This window comes from Haliotis cracherodii, unplaced genomic scaffold, assembly GCF_022045235.1.
Source record: "Haliotis cracherodii isolate W230 unplaced genomic scaffold, xgHalCrac1.p SCAF_1, whole genome shotgun sequence".
In the NCBI taxonomy this organism is placed as follows: Eukaryota; Metazoa; Mollusca; class Gastropoda; order Lepetellida; family Haliotidae; genus Haliotis; species Haliotis cracherodii.
The window spans coordinates 41,336,777-41,358,394 of record NW_027266264.1 but is presented as its reverse complement, the minus strand read 5'-3'; the positions used below and the strand labels follow the sequence as shown (position 1 = coordinate 41,358,394).

General features: G+C 39.2%; 1 protein-coding gene across 1 annotated transcript in view; it reads left to right on the top strand.

The window, feature by feature from the left end:
• The window catches only part of LOC139464515 (protein odd-skipped-related 2-like), an 81,101-nt gene that overhangs the window by 34,313 nt on the left and 25,170 nt on the right, over positions 1-21,618 (top strand). The window contains exons 4-5 of the mRNA XM_071246044.1: positions 7,032-7,112; positions 7,290-7,445. Of these exons, the coding sequence (XP_071102145.1) occupies positions 7,032-7,112; positions 7,290-7,445 (237 nt within the window). The remainder of the gene's footprint in view (positions 1-7,031; positions 7,113-7,289; positions 7,446-21,618) is intronic.

Below are 21,618 nucleotides of genomic sequence, written 5' to 3'. Positions count from 1 at the left end.
TAAAAAGGCATGTGGGAATCTAGTAATTCAAAGTCTAGGGGAACATAGAATCGGTTACGTAATGCGTCGGCAACGGCCTTATCTTTTTCGTTGGTATCAACACCATTTTCAGCACCTACGCGCAGTCTCAATGTGTTCTTATTACAAATACCTTGGTACTGTAAGTTTTCTCGCTCTTTATCCGTTCTCCAGAGATCCATGTAGCAATAGTATACATCGCTATCGTCGATACTCAAAACCTCATTACCGCTAATTTTAATAGCGATTTTCTTAACGATAGCACGACCTATGTTCTGAACGGGCTCCCTGTCAACGTCGGTAGAAGTCAAACCAATCGTAAATGCTAGTCGGACAGTTCCCGGAACTAACACATCGTGTGCGCCGAGATTAGGAAAGCGAACCAGAAGCGTTTGATTCTGATCGATTGTACTAGGGTTATTAGTTATAGTAACAGACTGACGAATTGCCTTGACCCCTAATGGATCTCGAAGTCTACGTTGTGGGTTTAACTTGCGTCTGTATTGCGAAGACATTGTTATATTGAAATTATATAACCATATGTTTAATATAAAAATGGGTGATTTTGAACTAGATACCTTTGATGACTTTGATAACCAGAATCCAATCGAAGATACTAATGAAACCAGGTTAAGTAGTCTTAACGATGAAATATTAAAATCAACCGTCGATGATTATTACGATGCCTTAAAAGAAGATAAAAATTATGTAATCCCAATAGGTCGTGACTATTCAAAGTTTATGCTAGATAGTAAAGGAACATTGCGAGTGCGTGACTCTCCGAATATTGATCTCATGCATTATAGTACTTGTAAGCCCCTAGCCTTGTCTACTAAAGTCGGCAGACATAGCCGCGAGTTTGTTCGTGATAAATTAGGTTTTGTGGAATACGGACGAGCACCCGCAAAGACTACTAAGGTTCTTAAGGCTGTGCGGGAAGAACTCCGTAATACAGATGATGTGGGAGTGGCCTCGAACGGACTCGGAGAAATCTTGGCCACCATTAATGATCCTCAGTTAGAGTTATCACCATCCTTAGAGAACGATATTAGGGAATTACGAGGTCTTGACAACGCAGTGCAAACAATGCGGGGAGAACTCACCAATAATACGGCCAAGCTATCAGAACTCGACAAGCATATAGCTTACGAGAAAACAAAACTCGAACAGGCGGGCGGTGAGTTCAGTAGACGCCGCGTAGCGAAAAGAATACGTGACTTAGAAGACGAAAGATTGGCCCGCTAAGCGGCTTCCAGTAATAGAAAGGCACTTCGTTCGCAAATCAGTAGAATTCGAGAAACTATAGATCGAGTCCTCAACGATGACACTACACTGGCCGATAAAATTAAAACATTGTTCAGAGAACAGGGAATAACAATTACCAGTATTTTAACCGCGTTGGGATTTATTATATCGACTTTGACTCTCTCGTTAACAGGTGGTGGTACACCGCCTAACGATAAAAATGGTATAAGAGAGTGGATAAAAAAGCATTTAAAAGCATTAGGTTCAGCACTGGGAAAGCTAGCTGAGAAAGCCGCGGCCGCACTTCCCGGTATAATAGGGAGTATAGTTTCCTGGCTATTGAATTTATTAGCTAAGACCACCACTTGGCTTAGTCTTGTGGGGGCTGATCGTAGCAATTGCAGGGCTGTTGTACGTATTCGCTAAGAACTATTTTTCCAAATCATGAGTAATCCAACCGAGACTCCACCCACTACAAGTGCTGTTTTTTCATCGATATGTTGTTGATTTTTAGCCACAATATGCGGTGACACTTGTGCATCAGTGGATGTTTGTGCGTTATTAGATGGTGTTTGTGGCTTGACTATTCCCTTTTCGCCCTTGATCGTTTGCGTTATTAATTCGACGTTCATATCTGAATTTATACCTGTTTTTTGTTGATCGGTAGCGATAACAATTTTATTATTATGACCGATCACTTGACCGATCTTAAGTTCCATATTACTCAGAGACATGTATAGTCCCGGTGCATAAACAAAGTCCACTTTGGATTGAGCGTACTGTAATGCATCTTGAAAATGCTTTATAGACGATGGTATGTCAACTGGTGAATTAATGGCGTCCTCCACGTTTGAGACAAACTGTTTTTGTGCATCGAGCGCCGTCCCAGAACTGATGATGGACGTTCGTGTTTGCGATTGCGCTCCGAGAATTGCCCATACATAAGTTCTTATCGATTCATTAACTCTTACAAATCCTGGGTTAGTAAAATTATTTTCCGTTTTATCATTAAGAAATTCATTCCAAGCGTTTTCGGTATCGTTCATTTGTATAAATTTTGTAACAATATAAATTAAACCACTCTTAAAACTCATAATATCCCCTCTCCAATCGTTACTATAAAGTTCCCAGCCTTTATACCAATGACCGGTTTTATGCCAATGATCATATATTCTTGCGTAAAGTTTGCTGGTGCTATACAACTTACCAAAATTAACATTTAGTTTATTAAGTTCTTTATACACATAATCACTTTCTTCTTTGACGGATATTTTTTCCTCTGTGTAAGGAACACCTAGGCCATGGTTGCTCCTTTAATACGCCAATCTTTACTCGTAGAAACATTAAATTCCTGACAAATACGCTCATACGCAGACCTATCATAATTATTATTTGTGGAATTCCACGCTCGATCCTGCGGTAATGGAGCACTAATTTCTTTAAGTATACGTCTAATCTGATAGTACACGTGAAATGTTATAACAGACTTATTCAGTTCAAATCCTGGAGCATAAAGAGATACGCCACATCCCGTTGTGGCACACCATATGGCAAAGTTTAACTGATTCTGCCAAAATTGCATCGGATTGTGAAACCAATCGTGCACCATTTTATCGCTAGTTGCCGTGACCCTGTACTTTTCAAAGATATCGGGTAATTTAACGAAAAATTCAGCACCAGAGGCAGTTACTATAATTGATTGATTAGTAATGTAAGTCGATTTCATATTTAAGTTATGATATAGTATCATTGTATATTTAATATGTATGTTACACTCCCGGGAATAACAAATGGTCAGTCTATTGAACTCCTTCATACTATCGATAACTCGGATGGACAACTCGAAGTCGCTCTATGTGATGTAACGTATTACCCGCTGTGGACCAATATAAATTCTGCGAAAAGAAATAATAGGATAGATATATTAGATGGCAAAACTACAGTTAAAATTATCACTATACCTGATGGGTATTACAGCATATGCTCACTCAATGATGAAATTTTTAAGCCTATTGGAATGAGTCGACTGGAATGCTGAAAATCGACACTGGAGAAAGAGCTGTATATCTTGTCCCATACTTAAAAGTTACACTTGGATTTGATTTTAGAACAACTGGAATTATAAATTCTAACAAAACACATCCTGATGTTAAATTACCTGATTTAGTTCCCTTTAAAGAGTTGTTCATCCATCTTGATCAAATCAGCACGACGGATAATATTCAACTAGAAAGTCCTTCAACTCTGCTCAGGAGTGTTCCAGTGAAAAATGAAATATATAATAGTGGTAGAACGGAATCTTTCTCGTTATTACAATATAAAAAATTAAAGCGTGGTATTATTTCAGACCTCAAAATTTCTGTATTAGATGTAAAACACCAACCTGTACATATAGGATACTTAAGTGTAACACTCCATATTATAAATAATGGTTGATGCATCAGGCCCTGGAACGATAAGACAATGTAATACAATTGCGCTTTCCGATCTCGGAGACACGGAAGGATTCGGTAAACCCGGTACCAATGGTAAGTTATACGCTTTACAGTTACACGATAATGTATACAAGCGGAAAGAAGTTATATTCCCGGAAAATCTAGAAGATTTAAGCGATGTCGACGTTAGTAGACTCCTTAAAACCACTTCGTACAATATTATTTACAACAGTGAGAATAAATGGACTATGGTCGAAGCAAACATCAAGTGGCTACTGAATATCGTCATTACCCCACCTTATGCGATGATGGGTAAGGGACATAATTTAACTAAGATAATAAATAGTGGTATCGTACTCGCGGCCTATATCCCGTCAAAACGAAAAAGTGTGTTAGTCACTCCCCTGCCAGAAAAACCAGGTCATATGTTATATAGTCGTCCGGCAATCCAAAATGTTAGTTTAAATTTGGTAACAGAATTCGATGATATTAAAGTTAACTTGAGTGCAATACCTAATATTTCTACGCTTATTATTGAAGTCTTGTTCGGAGATGCACCGGTAGATGCCTTCGAAATATTACCAGGTCTATCGATTAAATGGCTCAAGAAACACGAGCGTCAACGTTGCAGTATTATTCATGTCGGTGCATCACCCGTTACAACCCTCGAGGGGTTTCAAATTATTAAAAGTGGTAGTATTTCTCTTTCTAAGATATTCTTGCCGTATAATATACATTTGATAAGGTTGATATATACTCTCAAAACATTTAAGCAAGACCAATTAAAGACTATTATATATTCGTAATATACACTATGAGTTTATATCCAGCGCTCGATGAAAAGATGGAAACTGTTGATGGATTTCGATTACATCAAATAAGCGACATAAAACATCGAATAGAAAAGAATAGGGAGTTGAGACTTGGATTGTATGAAAAGTATCGCAGAGCCGTGAATGCTCTGGATGGAGTTGACACCACTCTTGTAGTGGCTGGCATGGGACTCGGTGTAGCCGGTGTCGGTTTACTATCAACTATAATCGTCGCACCTATCGTGCTCGGCATGGAAATAACCGCCGGAGTTTCGGGACTGGCAGGAATAGCGATAAAATTCATTTCTCGTAGGTTACAAAAGAAAGCATTAAAACACAATAGTATTCGAACACTCGCCGAAGCAAAGTTGAACAGCATTGAGGATCATATTTCGACAGCAATGGCCGATTGTAAGATATCCGAAGATGAGTTTCGTTTAGTGCTGTCGGAACTCACCAAATACAATGAAATGAAGCAGGAGATTCGTTCAAAATCTCGTAAGACCAATGGTATTAGCGAAGACGAGAAAAAAAAGTTCATAGAACAGGGGAGGCAACAAGCGCGTCAATTATTCCGTGCCAAAACCAAAGAACTGGTTGGAGATTAAAAATAGATTGCTTACTATCGTTTGATCACATTTAGACAAATGCTTACATAAGTATATAGTAATGGAGAAAGCTATTAAATGGAGAGAATTACCACAAGGTTTTTATTATATCAGTGATGTCAAACCAACCAAATACGGTTATCAATTGTTTCTTATCAATTTACAAAAAGAGTGTAGTTATATAGTCTGGTCTCCTAGTAAAATGAACAAAAAACTTAATAAAAATGTTGAATATCGCTTTATCGATAAAAATAATAAAGAATATTTTTATTACCATTTAGACTCATCTAAAGCAATGATTGGCCCCAGGTATTGGTGAGCTAGAGCCAATCTCATGACTATCGTTGAATCGCATCATCATTTTGGCATAAAAAATTTCATCTGTAGTGGAAGTGAGCCAGAACCATCATTACCTATAAAAATTTATATCATTGGCTCAAGGTGGTGGTGAACTGGAGTCAATTTAGCTGAATCTTATGACTATCGTTGAATCGCATAATCATTTTGGCATAAAAAATTCCCCCTGTAGTGGTGGTATAGGTATATAAATCCGGCTCCAGTGGAAGTGGTCCAGAACCATCATTACCTATACTACTCAGTATGTAACTTCCCAATTATACATAGTGTGTGCTGTCCTATACACAGTATGTAACTTCCAAATTATACATAGTGTGTGCTGTCCTATACACAGTGTGTAACATCCTAATTATACATAGTGTGTGCTGTCCTATACACAACATGTAACTTCCTAATTATACATAGTGTATGCTGTCCTATACACAGTATGTAACTTCCCAATTATACATAGTGTGTGTTGTCCTATACACAGTATGTAACTTCCCAATTATACATAATGTGTGCTGTCCTATACAAAGTATGTAACTTCCCAATTATACATAATGTGTGCTGTCCTATACAAAGTATGTAACTTCCCAACCATACATAGTGTGTGCTGTCCTATACACAGCATATAACTTCTTAATTATACATAATGTGTGCTGTCCTATACACAGTATGTAACTTCCTAATTGTACATAGTGTTTGATGTCCTATACACAGTATATAACTTCTTTATTATACACAGTATGTAACTTCCTAATTATACATAGTATGTAACTTCAGTATGTAACTTCCTAATTATTCATAGTGTATGCTGTCCTATACACAGAATATACAGTATTTACCTCTGCACAGTATGCATACTTTCATCTACAGCACGTACATTCTTACGCACAATATGTACAGTTAAATGTACAGTATGTACTGTCTTATGCACAGTATGTACTGTGTAATCACCAGTGTGTGACTTACTGTGCAAATGTATGCACCGTGTTATACAGTTTGTACAGCGCTACAAACATCATGTACCGTCTTATACACACTATGTATCGTCTAATCAACATTGTGGGAATTTATTCCATGGCATCTGATTGTGTAACCAAACATTTTTGTACTTGTTTCCATAGAAAGTCCTCCCAACCACTATACTACCCATATGAGATCGCTTGTACTATTATCATGTCAGTAACAATTGCGACCATTGCATTGACCATGTGGGCTTAAAACTTTCGAATATGAGTCCACATACTTTTACTAAAGTTGACGACTGGACTGGTGTTGAATAAATGCTGAATTCTTTTGTTATATGTGTATACTTAGACGATTTCCTTATGTGTGACATTACCTTGTTTACAGGTTTTGTCTGTTAATAGGACTTGTACATTTAATTTGACTCTAGGTAATTAGTTTTGAGTTGTGCACTATCACCTTCAAAGTCAATTTCAAGATCATAAATTTGACATTTGACACCTCTTGAATTTTTTTTCTTCTGTGCAATATTTTCATACACGTGACCCAGTAAATCACAGAGGAACTGTTGTGCATGGCATATATGGATATCAGTATATTTTCAGTCAGAAAGAAGAGGCGTGTAGCAAGTACTGTGTTTTCTCCAGCCCCTCACATGTTAAAAAAACACGGAGACATGGACCTAGGTTTGTATAAGTTGTATAGCTGAACTCCATCATTTGTAATTCAGTCAGAAATATATGTATTTGTACATAAGGCCTAACATCGAGAAGTTATTTTACTGGTTAAACCTGAAAACCAACAATATTTAACACTGAATTTGTATTTGCTCTTTGATGCCAAATTAAAAAAAATAATTTCAGAGTGAAAAAAGAATTCATATGCAAGTACTGTGGCCGACACTTCAGCAAGTCGTACAATCTACTGATACACGAGCGCACTCACACAGACGAGCGGCCATACTCCTGTGACATCTGTGGCAAGGCTTTCAGGAGGCAGGATCACCTACGAGATCACAAGTAAGTTATCGTTCATAGCAGAAGGATGGGATGAACTATCCTCGATCTCTTGATTGGTGGCTTGTGATTGCGTATCTAGACTGCTTCTGTTTGTTTTCTTTAGTGAAGTTATAGAGGCTATTTCATCCCCATCCGCCTATGAACTCATTAAGCAATAGCTACATCTCCACAAACCAATCATCTCACTTATGTTTACTTAATCTTGTTTAATTGGCTTCCTCATCATGTGTTCTCTGGCCATCATATGGTTGCAAAATTAAATTTCTGTTTTTGTTAATTATGATCTTTTGACCGAAGAAGGACCCATGTTAAGCTGAAATTGGAGGTATTAACAAGGAGAGCAATTTTTGATATCCTGATGAAAAATGTTAAAAGCCATTTTATGATATGTACTTGCCGATGTCTCCTTTTAAGATGATAGATAGATCGTCTTTATTTCCTCCAAGTAATGAAGATACATTGATATCAGATATTATGGTAATCTAACAATGAACATATATAACAGGGGATATATTGTGTGTACAGGCAGTTTCACATCTTATCATATAATATTTCTGACTTTACACATTTTAACATCGATGCTCATGATTTCAATCACTGGATTGTCTGGTCCAGACTCGATTATTTACAGAAAGCCGTCATATAGCTGTAATATTGCTAAGTGCTGTGTTAAACAACAAACAAACCATACCAAAACATTTTAATAATTTTACATACAAGGAGCTTTATATTTGTCCATAAGTTGTATTGAATAGCCATAGTACTATCTGTTGGCAAGCCGCCAAGTAAAAAGGACGGAAAGGTATCGTCATCATCATTTCAGATGCTAGAAAAAGTTGTCACATCTACCAGTAGTAAATCAATAATAGACTCAACAAGAATATTTCTTTGTTGTTGAGTCTTTTAACAATACATAAACACATGTTTGATCATATCAAAAGCAAATGTGCCACATAAACATTCAACAGATTGTATACTGTAGGTGCTAAGACATAATGAATATGCTAAATCATTGAAGTGTTCCAGCCTTTCAATTGTTAGTAACCATAGTCGGTGTACCTTAGGAGATCATATAAGGTAGTATCATTTTAGTTTTTCTCTTAAATGAAACTCTGCATATATTATGTTACGGTCACATACGCTTATTTGTTCTTTAACTCGACTCGCCCATGCTTGTTTGTTGGGGAAATGAGAAGAGTGGTATGGGTGTTAATATCATTATTGAGTTCATACTTGTTTACTAGAGATAGCATGTGATATACGTGTGACATTTTATTTTCATCATCTTTTTCTTTAACTGTATGAGTTGATACTGAACAAGTCTGTGCTGTAATAGTCTTTTAAATGCAAAGTTAATGTCACTATTACATGGTCTTCCAAGGAATAAGAGAGCTCGTTGATCAATGTACGCCTTGAGAGAAGTTAAACCAAGACAATCTCTGGTGACGACGGAAGGAGTGCATCTAGACAATCCTTGAATCTTTTTACAAAAATAACGTTCAATAATTTCAAACATTTTGTATTCCTTTGGTGACAGTTTACACCATACACTACAAGCAAATAATCCACATGGTAATATTACCCTTTCCCATATACCAACAGCTGGGATAGGGTTTAAACCACCAAAATATAGCCCATGATTATAATTTATATTGACTAACATTCTGAGTATTTCACATATTAAATGGGTATGTTCTAAGGTTTTCTTTGATGTTCTTAAAAGAAATCCAGCATTAGTTACATTTTCCTTTTTATCCCCCCGGCATATAATGCGGGGGGATATAGCGATCAGCCAGTCTGTCTGTCCGTCTGTCCGTCTGTCCGTCCGTAATCATTTCCTTTTCCGAGGCAGAATTCCAAACCCATTCAGTGTATTTGATCGAAACTTGGCATATCTATCAGGCACATACTGAAGTGGTGCCTTTTGATATTTTGGGATTTTACTTATTTTTATTTTTTTCATTTTTTATGGAATGAAGTTGGACATAGACTCAATTGGGGATGGGGTTCGTTTCCGGGGCAGAATTCGAAAATCATTCCGTGTATTTGATCGAAACTTGGCAAATCTATCAGGCACATACTAAAGTGGTGCCTTTTGATATTTTGGGATTTTTCTAATTTTTATTTTTTTCAATATTTATGGAATGAAGTTGGACATAGACTCAATTGGGGATGGGGTTTGTTTCCGGGGCAGAATTCGAAAACTATTCAGTGTATTTGATCGAAACTTGGCAAAGCTATCAGGCACATACTGAAGTGGTGCCTTTTGATATTTTGGGATTTTTCTAATTTTTACTTTTTTAAAATTTTTATGGAATGAAGTTGGACATAGACTCAATTGGGTATGGGGTTCGTTTCCGGGGCAGAATTTGAAAACCATTCAGTGTATTTGATCGAAACTTGGCAAAGCTATCAGGCACATACTGAAGTGGTGCCTTTTGATATTAATTGTTTTACGAATTTTTAATTTTTCACAATTTTTATGGAAAGAAGTTGGACCTAGACTCCATTGGGGACGGGTTCGTTTCCGGGCCAGAATTCGAAAACAATTCAGTGGGTAAACAATGTATGCTTCTTAAAGAACATTCAACTGTTGACTCATTACATACAGAATTGCACATTTACTAGTGGTTACTTTACAGACAGCTGCCGGGGGGATATGTCATCTTTCTGATGACTCTTGTTAGGAAGTACTTGTGAACCAATGTAGACCCGTTGACAGACAGATTTGCAAATATTCCCAAACAGTAGAAATGCACTTTTACTGGCATTATATTACAAATACCATCTCTTGGCATATGTGCATATATCAATCAGTAGACATTGCAGTCTGTCAGGGGAGCTGCTCAGCAACGTAGTATCGTCTGCTAATAGGATTCCGGGTGTATTACCCCATGGAAGACACAAGTCACGCCTGAATCATCAAGTGAACACAACAAGTCATTAATATAAAGAGTAAAAAGCCATACTGATAAAACGCAACCTTGACCAACACCTTGCTTAACATGAACACATTTGAGTTTAAACCCCCAATGCTTACACATGACTGCATTGAGGTACATATTGTACGTAAAAGTCGCCATAATTTTCCAGTTTGAAAAAAAAGACCATTAAGCCAGACTCTGTCAAAAGCTTTTTCGTCGAGAAAAGCGCAATGAACTGGAGATTGTCTTTTGTTTAATTATCTGTGCTTTCTATTAATGTAAAAAGGGCAGTTTCTGTCCCAGCCCCTCTCCTAAATCCAAATTGAAAGGGGTGGGGGGAAACCTTTAAATTTGTTTGCCCACTCTTCAATTTTATTCAACAGGAGTCTTTCAAACAGTTTACTAAATACAGGAGTCTCGTCAAACTGAGCACATCTTAAATAGTTTTCAGTGCCATATCGGTATATCATAAAGTCTACGTCATTAGCTTTACGCCAGTTAAGATCTTCACTGCCATAGTGGCGTGGTGTATATTGATCTCTATAGCTTTTTAGCATATTAAAGAAGTTGTTACATTACAAGCCATTTTATGATATGTCTCCTTTTTAGATGTGATTTTGTAGGACCATTGGCTACTACAGGATCTTCTGCGATGGTGTAAAAAGAATATGTGATCCTGAAACACATTAAACGTCTGTAGTATGACTTCCGGTGATTATATTTATTTGGTTTGGCGGAGCATTGTTTTATTGGACCCTAGTTACTTTATAATGATTGGAACTCTTTGTCTTAGCGCGGTAGCCGTGATGCTGACAAAGAGCTGCATTTACTTAATGAGAAGAGGTCATATCATGGAAGATACGTTTCAGGGAGAGGGTTCTACTTATTGCTGTAACGCAGGAAGAGACCTGTAGACGTGAACATATGGCTGCCAGGAGAAGTAAAAATTGAGCTTTGACTTCATCATAAAGTAGTGCTGTTTTCACAGGTCTCTTGAATAAATTCAAAGCACTACTGTCCATATGGTGTCCCCCCCACTTTCCCAACATTGGTTGGGATATGACAACATCGGGATTAAGTGGTGGGTGTTGCCCACTTTATCATTAGGTGTCTTGTTGGACAGTTGTTGGAGAAGTGAAATATTATTACTAATGTTTTCAAACTTACAGATTAACATATATATTCATAAACATTTATTGCCAATAGTTTATAATTTACTATTGTATATAGATCACTTATTTAGCAGATCAACATAATGATATATGACATTTATTTTGTTGCAATTCATGTTTAACGCAACGTTTTCAACGAAAATTTCGATGTTTCCAAACCAACAAATTCCCTCAGTTTGTTTTGTCTGTGTGCTAGATAATGTTTTACCTGTGACAAGTTATGAAGGAAAACAGTACAAGCGTGTCCTGTTCACAGATATATCTTAATCTGTTAATCTTAATCTGTTAATAAGATGCCATGAATCCACAAACCACATTGGGTATCTAATAACATGTATATATAGTTTAATGAATATATTACATTTCTTTCGCCTTTGTAGGATCAAATAATACAATAATAAGCACAGGTCGTGCGCACAACTTTATGCAACTGCTGTGCCCATTGCTGCTTGTTTTTTGTTTTTGTCGTTGTTGTTTTTTCTGCGCTCTAGACCAATCCATTTGGAACCTGCGTGCTTTCACCAGTGTTGTACTTGCCGAGTGTAGCCGGGTGGTGGTGCTAACTCTTAATGAGTTATAGCCACATAAGTACCACCCACTTATAACCCCCTAGTATTCATTATATACATATATACATGTTCACCTATTATCACCATCACTTCATTCTGTGTTCATTATATGTTGTCCTTGTCTGCAGTTGAATGTCAGCCAACTAACACCAACCCTGATACCCTTTTGCAGCCTCTGTAATTTCTCCAGCTTCACCTGGACTTCCCCCTATCTATTTTTAGATATGTCCACCACTTAATGTGACTGAAGCATCTTGACTTCCTTTTAATACCTGTCAGATGCTACCTTTCTTCTGATTGGCCCTTTGGTCCACTTCTTTAAACATCCTTTCTCACCTGCCCTACTCATGCATTCTGCATGAACTCTTTATGGAGGGAGGACTCTTCTTTACAGGTGAGAAACATTTCAATATTCTTATCTCTTTCCATCCTGCTTTGGAAACAAATATATTCATAGTAAGGGTACCACAGCTTTTCATTAAAGTAAAATATATTTAATTGCATTATTATTTAATTTGTTATATCTAAATATTTGCCAGCTCACACATTTTGTGTAATATTAATTAAGCACATGGTCTTCAACCATGTGCTACCCAATGTATCCTTATAAATTAATCTTTTTCCTTTTTGGCTTAAGTTAAATTATAACAATTCTGCATGAACTCTTTATGGAGGGAGGACTCTTCTTTACAGCTTCCCTCCCACCATCTACTACAAAGAATTAAATATCATCATCATCCAAGAACTGCCTCATGTTTTGACTGGCAGCCCAGTGGCTGGACACATCACACCACACCCGGCTACAAAATGGCGCCCAATGTGGGGCTGTTAGTTTCATCAGCATCATCACTTGTACAGTGAGAAGAGGCAGTTCATCATTCATCAGATGGAATTGAATATACAACAGTTCATGCAGTTTCAAAGGACATCTTATACACTTTCTTGGATGAATAGTTCATTCATCATACTGTTTCATGAAGTGTATGGACCTTTTAACTTTTGATTTTTGTGTTTCACAAATTCAGAAATTTATAATCACATTGACTTTTACAGAGTATTGATTATAGTACAAATTCTATTTCTACCACATTTCTATGTCTACAGTGTTTATTTAAACTATATATATATAGTATAGATTCATTTTCATCTCACTGACAAGTTATTCTGAAAAATTAATTGGAGTTCATATCTATTCAAAATTTCACCACTGATCAAAATTTCAGGTTAATATTAAGTGTAGCTGGTAATTATTTGACTTTGATTCCAAATTTATATTTGAAATTATTTAAAATTAACTTAAACAATTCAATTTCAAAATCCAAAGTTTTTTTTTTTACTTGATATATTTTCTGTCAATACCCGGTACTTTTGATATTTGCATTGATACCCTTCTTACTTTACCTGTGCCAGACTCTATCCTCAGTACTTCTTTTTCCATGCTGTTCCTGCTGTCTTTCCTGTGGACATATCTCTCTTCAGCAAACCACTAACATGTTTACCATAGGTATTTTGTCTTGTCTTGTGTTGTTTCTTCATTTCATCGTATACCATATCCCATTATAGGCTTCATCACTATCATCAGTCATATTAGATCTTCTGTTTGAAATATCTGAACACAATCAGTGATTATGTCCTCAGTATTTCCCTCAATTGCATATCTATTATCTCAAGTAACAGTATATCTGTGATGTGAGATATTTGTATAGTTTCCCCTCATATGTAAGTTACATATGTGACAGTGGAGTTCAGTCAGTATCTACTGTTACATTTACTTTCTGTATGTACAACTCAGTTGTTGCTGCATCTTGACTTATTTCCAGTGGTTGTCTGGTCTGTAGTACTTGCAGTTACTGCTTGAATCTGGTGTTGTAGTTGTTGCCAGGTTAGTCTCACCCAGTAGCCTTTGCTTGCTTGATTATTTCATTTCCATTGGGATCATCTGGCTAGTGTTTCATTTTACCTGACCTCAGTGCATGCATAAGTTGTCCTTCAGGTGACCACATCCTGATTGTTGTTCGGCTACTTGCATTGCTATTGAACTTTGCTGCTTACCTGGGGTAGTGGTTAGTTCCCCTCAGTTGTAAGTCTACCCATATCACACCATAGTCCATCTTGTATCCTTGCTTTTGTAGGAGCCCTGCACTTGGTTTCCTAATACTTAGGAGTTTTTGCACTTTGTGATTGCCTCGGTTCATAATATTGTTGTTGGGTCCCAACGTATAGGATCCTTGTTGCCTTTTTGGAGGTTTGTCATACTTGTATTATCATACACATCATGGCTCAGTCGGACAGTGATGTTAGATCACAGGTTGATCAGGTTGTGGATTTCATCCATCAGCTTGATCCCTTAGTCCGTACTAGTTTACTCTAGGGCTGCAATGATACACCTAGGTCACGATACGATACGTATCTCGATACTTACATCACGATTCGATAAGTATCTCGATACACTATGATACACATAGTGACAAGAGAAGACAAGAGATAAATGAATAAAACTTAATTTATTAAAATGAAAAATTAAATGAAATTGAATGAATGTTCATGAGTCATAAAATATATACTGTAATGAGTATTTCAACTTAATGAATCATCTGCCATTTCCATGTAATGGCTAGCAAACACAAAAGTAACAGTCCTACATATTTATGAGTTCTGCGTAGATGGTAGGAGTAAATACTAAATGTACCAGTGTCCAGTAACTAATGATGTGCCATTTTCATGTATAAAGGCAAAGAAACAGTTAAAAACAAGTATCTATAGCAACAGCCATGTTATGCACCATTTGAAAGGTCTAATCCTAGTGTTTATAAATATGAAAGTTATGTTTATCACATTATTTAAATAATGTATTGACAACTTAATTAAGTTCGTTGTAAATTAAAAAAATGTGAGTTAACACATTCATAACATCCAAATTAAGGACCATGGAAGCGAAAATTTGTTGATTTGGGGCAAATATAAAATTTCAAAAGATCTGCTTATCATTTCTTTTTTATTTTCATTGTTTACGTAATTGGAAAATTATTTTAAAAAGAAATATGAATAGTAACTGTTTTCACTCATTTCCAGATAACAGCGGCTGTTTGCTCAGTTACATTAAGAAATACCTCCGTTTTCGAAAGCTTCGTATGAATAACACGTTCGTCAAAGACTGACATATGACACATCGCTAGAAAGCTTGTTTTTTCATCTCCACGCTCGTAACATTTCCTGGAGTCTTTTCGTAGCTATAACATTAGATTTCAATTGGATAACAAATGGATTTTAATGACGCTTTCTTGCCGAATCTGCTACAAGGTTCATGATTGGTCAAATTTGAGCACGTGACCTGAGGCAGGCAATCAAATAACAAATGCTCGTGTACGATGAATTTAAGATTTTTACGAAATATTTTGGTTAAATCGTGTTATTCTGAACATTTTAAGCAGGTAATCGCGATCTATATTAAAAATATTGAGCTTTGTGGATGTATCATGTTAGGTTAAAAGCTGTGACAAAGAATTTTTAGGCATATATTTTGGCATTGAACATCGTGTCCGAGCTGAGAATTCGAGGCGCCGAAAGCCGAGATGTCATTTGACTAACATTACACACGATTGCATGAAAAGATGGAAATAATAACTAAGCTGTAAGTTTGACCACTTTTAGATATATTTTTGTTGATTTTATTTATCACTTTGTATAATATATTTAACGATTTGCTTGAGACGTCTTTGTTTTGCTTTTTGATATGTTCGATGTGCACCCGTTGTCGAAGTGTTTCCGAGAATTATATTTTCAATGACATTGCGGGAAATGGGGAATAACTTTTTAATCTATAGATAAAAAATGATAAATTGGAAGAGAATACGTATTTCAGACATTGTGAGATGTGATAGATTTAATAAATGAATGGTATGACAGGTATGTTCTTAAAACTATATACTATTTTGACGTGACTACGGCTTGGCTGGTTAACCGGCCTACGGTGCCTGGGGACTCGATGCTTCTTGGCCGGTTTACTGGCCTACGGTGTTGAAAGAGTTAAAACACATTTAAAACATATCTGTGATAAAAGTTTATTTACAAACCCAAAAAAGACGTACGTATATACGTCTTTGAAAAAACGTATCGTGAAAAATCGAGATACAGCACCTCACAAATCGCACACCGAATCGTATGGAGTGAATCGCGATGCATCGGTGTCCCGGTATATCGTTTCAGCCCTAGTTTACTCTCCCTTCTAGCAGATGACGCTAATCCACATCCACCTCAGACCACTTTTGTAGCTGATTTTGGGTCTGGAGATACGTTTTTTTGGCCGCATCTACCTCCACCTCCTGTGGATAGCCAAAGGGTTGTTCCCTGATGTATGGTCACCCATGGAGCCTTCCCAGCGGACAATACCCCCACAAGACCCTAGCCCTAGGATAGAATTGCCGAAATTTTTGCCTAGGCCCTACGGGTCACTCTTTAGCTATAATCAACCCCAGGGTTCATCAACCCCTTACTCACAGCAGTCGCGTGTCATTATACGTGCGACTGGGGCACCAAATGAGGTTTGGCCCAACAGACATGTACCTGTGCCCATTCTATACCCTGGGTACACTCCAACTGCTCAGCCTAGTCAGTTCCTGGCAACTCCGCATTCAACTATGCCCATATCACACACCTCGTACATGCCAATAATCAATGCATCAAGTCCCCGGTTGTCAACATTTTCAGGGGATAGGGCAAAGGGTGATGTGAAATATAGTCAGTGGCGCCTTGAAATATTGGGGTGTCGACGTGAAAATGCTCACTCTGAGACTGCCATATTCAATGCCATGCGGACAGCAGCTAAGGGTTCTGCTGCAGATCTTCTCAGTGGCTTCCCTGCTGAGACAACCCTTGAGACAATTCTGCATTAGAGCAGTTGGATATTGTCTTTGGCAATGTGATGCGCTTTTACACAGCTCGCTAGGAAATAAATGAGTCTGCTGCAGCTTGGAGTTGTAGACTTCGTGACTTGATCTCAAAGATCGAAGTCTCAGTAATGCTCCCACCAAATGCTGCCATGACCTTGCTTAGAAGCCGTTTCTGGATGGGGTTGTCCCAGGATGCTTTGAAGCAGGCAACTCATCATCACTTTGACAAGTACAGCCAACTGCTGCTTGCTGTACGTCGGGTGGAGGAGGAACTGCTTACCCCTAAGGAGGCACATCAGTGTCCCATTACCACTCCTGTACCATGTGGTCGGGAGATGGAGGATGTGCTCTCTAGGGTTAAAGACCTTGATAAGAGTCTAAAGTCTATCGGGGACAAAGTTCATTCTCTTGAGCTCAGGTCTGCTCAAGCCTCCTCTTACAAACCACCCACAAGGAGTGAAGGCCAAGCTCCCTTCAAAGGTGCCCAGACAAATAAACCTTTAGTAAAGCAGGTCGATGATAAACCCCCTCCACAACAATCATCAGTTTTCTGTTTTGATCGTGGAAGCCCAGGGTTTAAAAGGGATCACCAGCATTGCCCTGCTTTAAACTTCTAAGAGTCCCAGTTATGGAGCGGTCTGAGGACTCTAACCAAAGTGCTCAACGAAAGGTGCCTTCATTTTAGTTGGGCACCCAAACATTGCGCATGTGAAGGTAGAGGAGCATGCCTGTGAAGTTTTGATACTGGTTCAATGGTCACCAATATCCCTGAAAACTTCTACAGAGCTTACCTCCCTCACTTGCCACTCCACCAAATCAGCTCATTACTAGAGGTGCATGGAGCTGGGGCAGCCAAGTTAGCCTATTTGGGGTATGTTGAGGCTACTATTGCTATACCCCCTGACTTCATGGGTCAAGTAGTGGAGGTACCCGCACTCATTCTTGTGGTGCCCACTACTGACTTCACCTCTAGGGTACCTCTTATCCTCGGGACCAATGTCCTGCGTGCTTCTTGTGAAAGCAACCCTGGTGACAGGGTATCTAGGAGTTCTTCTCCTTGGACCATGGCTATTCAGTGGCTCAGTAGGTGTTGGAATGACCTGAACCGAACTGAGAATGTGTGGACAACTAAATCTATAACTATACCCCCGTCTTGCAACCAGATTATAACAGGTATTTGCAGGGGTTGTGCTCCACAGATTGGTATGGAGTTTTGCGCCACACAGTCCGTTCTTCCTGGTTCACTTACCCTAATAACTGGCATTGTTGGGTTTCAGTCTACCCACTCAACAAAAAGGGTCAAGGTTGAGGTCGCTAACCCGTCCTCCAAGGCTGTTACAATTCCAGCCAAAACAGTACTTTGTCATTTGGAACAAGTTGCTGTGTTGGACGGCTTATCCCCTGAGGATCGCGTCAGTAATACTGGCTCTGTACCTACCAAACTACCCAAACAGTTATTTGAACTGCACTCTCTGGGTGATAATCACACTCCAGATGAAATAACTCAATTGCACTCTCTACTGAATGAGTTTGACGATGTGTTTAGCAAGTCTGATATGGACATGGGACATACTGACTTGGTCACCCATCGAATAGAACTCACAGATGAGACTCCATTTAAGGAAAGACATAGACGTATTCCACCCTCTATGTATCAAGAGGTCAAGGACCATATAAAGCAGATGTTAGATGCTAAAGTTATCCGTCCATCTGCTAGTCCATATGCCTCGCCTGTTGTCCTGGTTCGCAAACATGACTCGAGTCTGCGCTTCTGAACAATTGAACAGTCTCACAATTCGAGATTCATACACTCTACCAAGGATAGAGGAAACTCTTGATGCTTTACATGGGGCAAAATACTTCTCTTGTCTTGACCTTAAGAGTGGATATTGGCAAGTCAAAGTGGATGAGGAGCACAAGGCCCGTACTACCTTTACTGTTGGCCCACTTGGGTTTTACGGGTGTAACTCTATGCCCTTTGGACTGACAAATGCTCCCGCTACTTTCCAACGCCTGATGGAGAGGTGTATGGGCGACATTCATCTTCTCCAATGCCTCATTTATCTCGATGACATCATTGTGTTTTCTAAGACCTTTGATGAGCATCTTGAGAGATTACGAGCACTTTCAAAGATTGCGCAAGAACGGGCTCAAGCTAAAGCCGTCAAAATGCCAATTCTTGCAGACCTCCGTTAAGTACCTAGGTCACATAATCTCCAAGAAGGGTATAAAAACAGACCCTGAGAAGATTGAAGTTTTGAAGACCTGGCCAATTCCACGTAATGTCGAAGATGTTCGTCGTTTTCTTGGATTCTCCGGCTACTTTAGACATTTTGTTCCAGACTACGCTAAAGTTGCAAAGCCACTAACCAGTTTGCTTGCTGGACATGGTGGGAGATCCAAGCGCAAGATCAAGTCAAACCAACCATTTGTATGGGGGGATGCTCAACAGTCAGCTTTCAGTGAGCTTATTACTATGCTTTCTTGTGCCCCCGTTTTGCCTTTTGCTGATTTCACTCTGCCCTTTGAATTGCACATCGATGCAAGTGGGTATGGCTTGGGTGCAGTACTGTACCAATCCCAAGACAATCAAAGGCGAGTGATTGCCTATGCAAGTCGCAGTCTCAGCAAAGCCGAGCGCAATTACCCTGCTCATAAGTTAGAGTTTTTGGCTCTAAAATGGGCTGTCACCAAGAAGTTTCATGATTACTTGTATGGCAACTCATTCACTGTAAAGACTGACAATAATCCCCTCACGTATGTCCTAACTTCTGCTAAGTTGGATGCAACTGGGCATCAATGGCTCGCAGAACTTGCTACTTATGACTTCTCCCTTGAGTATGTTCCGGGTGCAAGGAATCTTGATCCAGGTTGCCGCGTGAGTCCATGAACATTCAAAGTGTGTCTGCTCTCTGTAATGGGCAACTCATCTCATCATGTGCCGTGGAGACACTCTCCCTCAATCAGGAGGCGTTGGCAGTCGATGGTAAGGAACCTTCTGACGTTGTCGCTAGCCAACAGATGAGAACATATCAGCAAGCTGATTCCTCAATCTGTTCGATTTTGGACCTCAACCGTAATGATACGCGTCCAACCAAGGAGGCTCTCAAATCCATGGACCGGGACACTGCATCCATTCTCAGGCAGTGGGACTCACTTACTGTCAAAGATGGCCTTCTCCACAGGCAACAATTTTCAGATGGTGTAGCAGTCTTAAAGAGATGAGGTCATTACCCATCTACATGATGGCATGGGACATCTTGGTAGGGACAGGACCGTGGCTCTTCGGACACGGTTTTACTGGCCGGGAATGATCACGGATGTGGAGAAAAGGATTCGCTGCTGCCAGAGGTGTATACTTCGTAAAGCTCCTAACCAAACTGAGCGTGCACCATTAGTTAGCATCCAAACCACTCAAACTATGGAGTTGGTGTGCATGGACTATCTCAGCTTGGAGCCCTCCTCTGGTGGTTATGAGAATATCCTGGTCATTACGGACCATTTCACCAAATATGCTGTTGCCATTCCCACTCACAACCAAACGGCACGTACTACAGCCAAAGTACTGTTTGATCACTTCATTGTTCACTATGGCATTCCAGAGAAGTTGCACTCTGATCAAGGCCGGAACTTTGAGAGTGATATCATCAAACAGGTGTGCAGCATATTGGGTATTCTCAAAACGTGGACCACTCCATATCATTCAATGGGTAATGGTTTATGTGAGCGGTTTAATCGGACGCTCTTAGGGATGCTCGGCACTCTGGAGGAGCAGCAAAAGGCAAAGTGGAAAGATCACCTTTCTCACTTAGTTCATGCCTATAACTGTTCCCTCCATGAGTCAATGGGGTTCACTCCCTACTTCCTCATGTTTGGCAGACAACCTAGGCTGCCTGTTGACACTGCTTTTGGTACATCACTGGCCAATATTTCATCACCAGCTTATACGCAGTTTGCTGCTGATCTAGAGCGCAAATTACACACTGCATATGAGCTTGCAGCTGCAAACCTTGAAAGGGCTCAGCTAAACAACGCAAAGCCTATAATCTTAAGGCACGCGGAGCCACAATCAAGGTTGGTGACGTTGTATTGGTGCGTAACGTCAACATACGTAGGAAAAAAAACTGGCTAACCGGTGGGAAGAGGAGTATAACGTGGTTGATTCTCAACCTCATGCCGACATTCCTGTGTTTAAAGTTCATAAGGAAGGAACCAGAGAATGTCGTGTACTTCACCGTAATCTACTCCTTCCCATTGGTACGAATGGTCAGCCCATACCCAGGCCACGGCGCACACCATCGACATCAACGACGACGACTACTACTACTTCTGTTTCAACACCATCTTCTGGCGAGCTTAAGGACACAAGTACTGACACAACACTGGAGATCTCAACAACCAACATGGATATTGAGAGTTCTCCTTCTCCAGTGTCGGTATCATCCCCAGTGTCAGCACTGCCACCAATTAGCCCGCCATTTGCAAGTGTCACCAGTAGTTTCACCAGCCACACCAGCACCAACTGCACCAACCAGTACTATCCCTGGCTCAGGACCGTCAACTCCACAGCCACAACCTCGGGGAGTTGGACGAACCCGAACAAAGCCAAAGTGGATGAC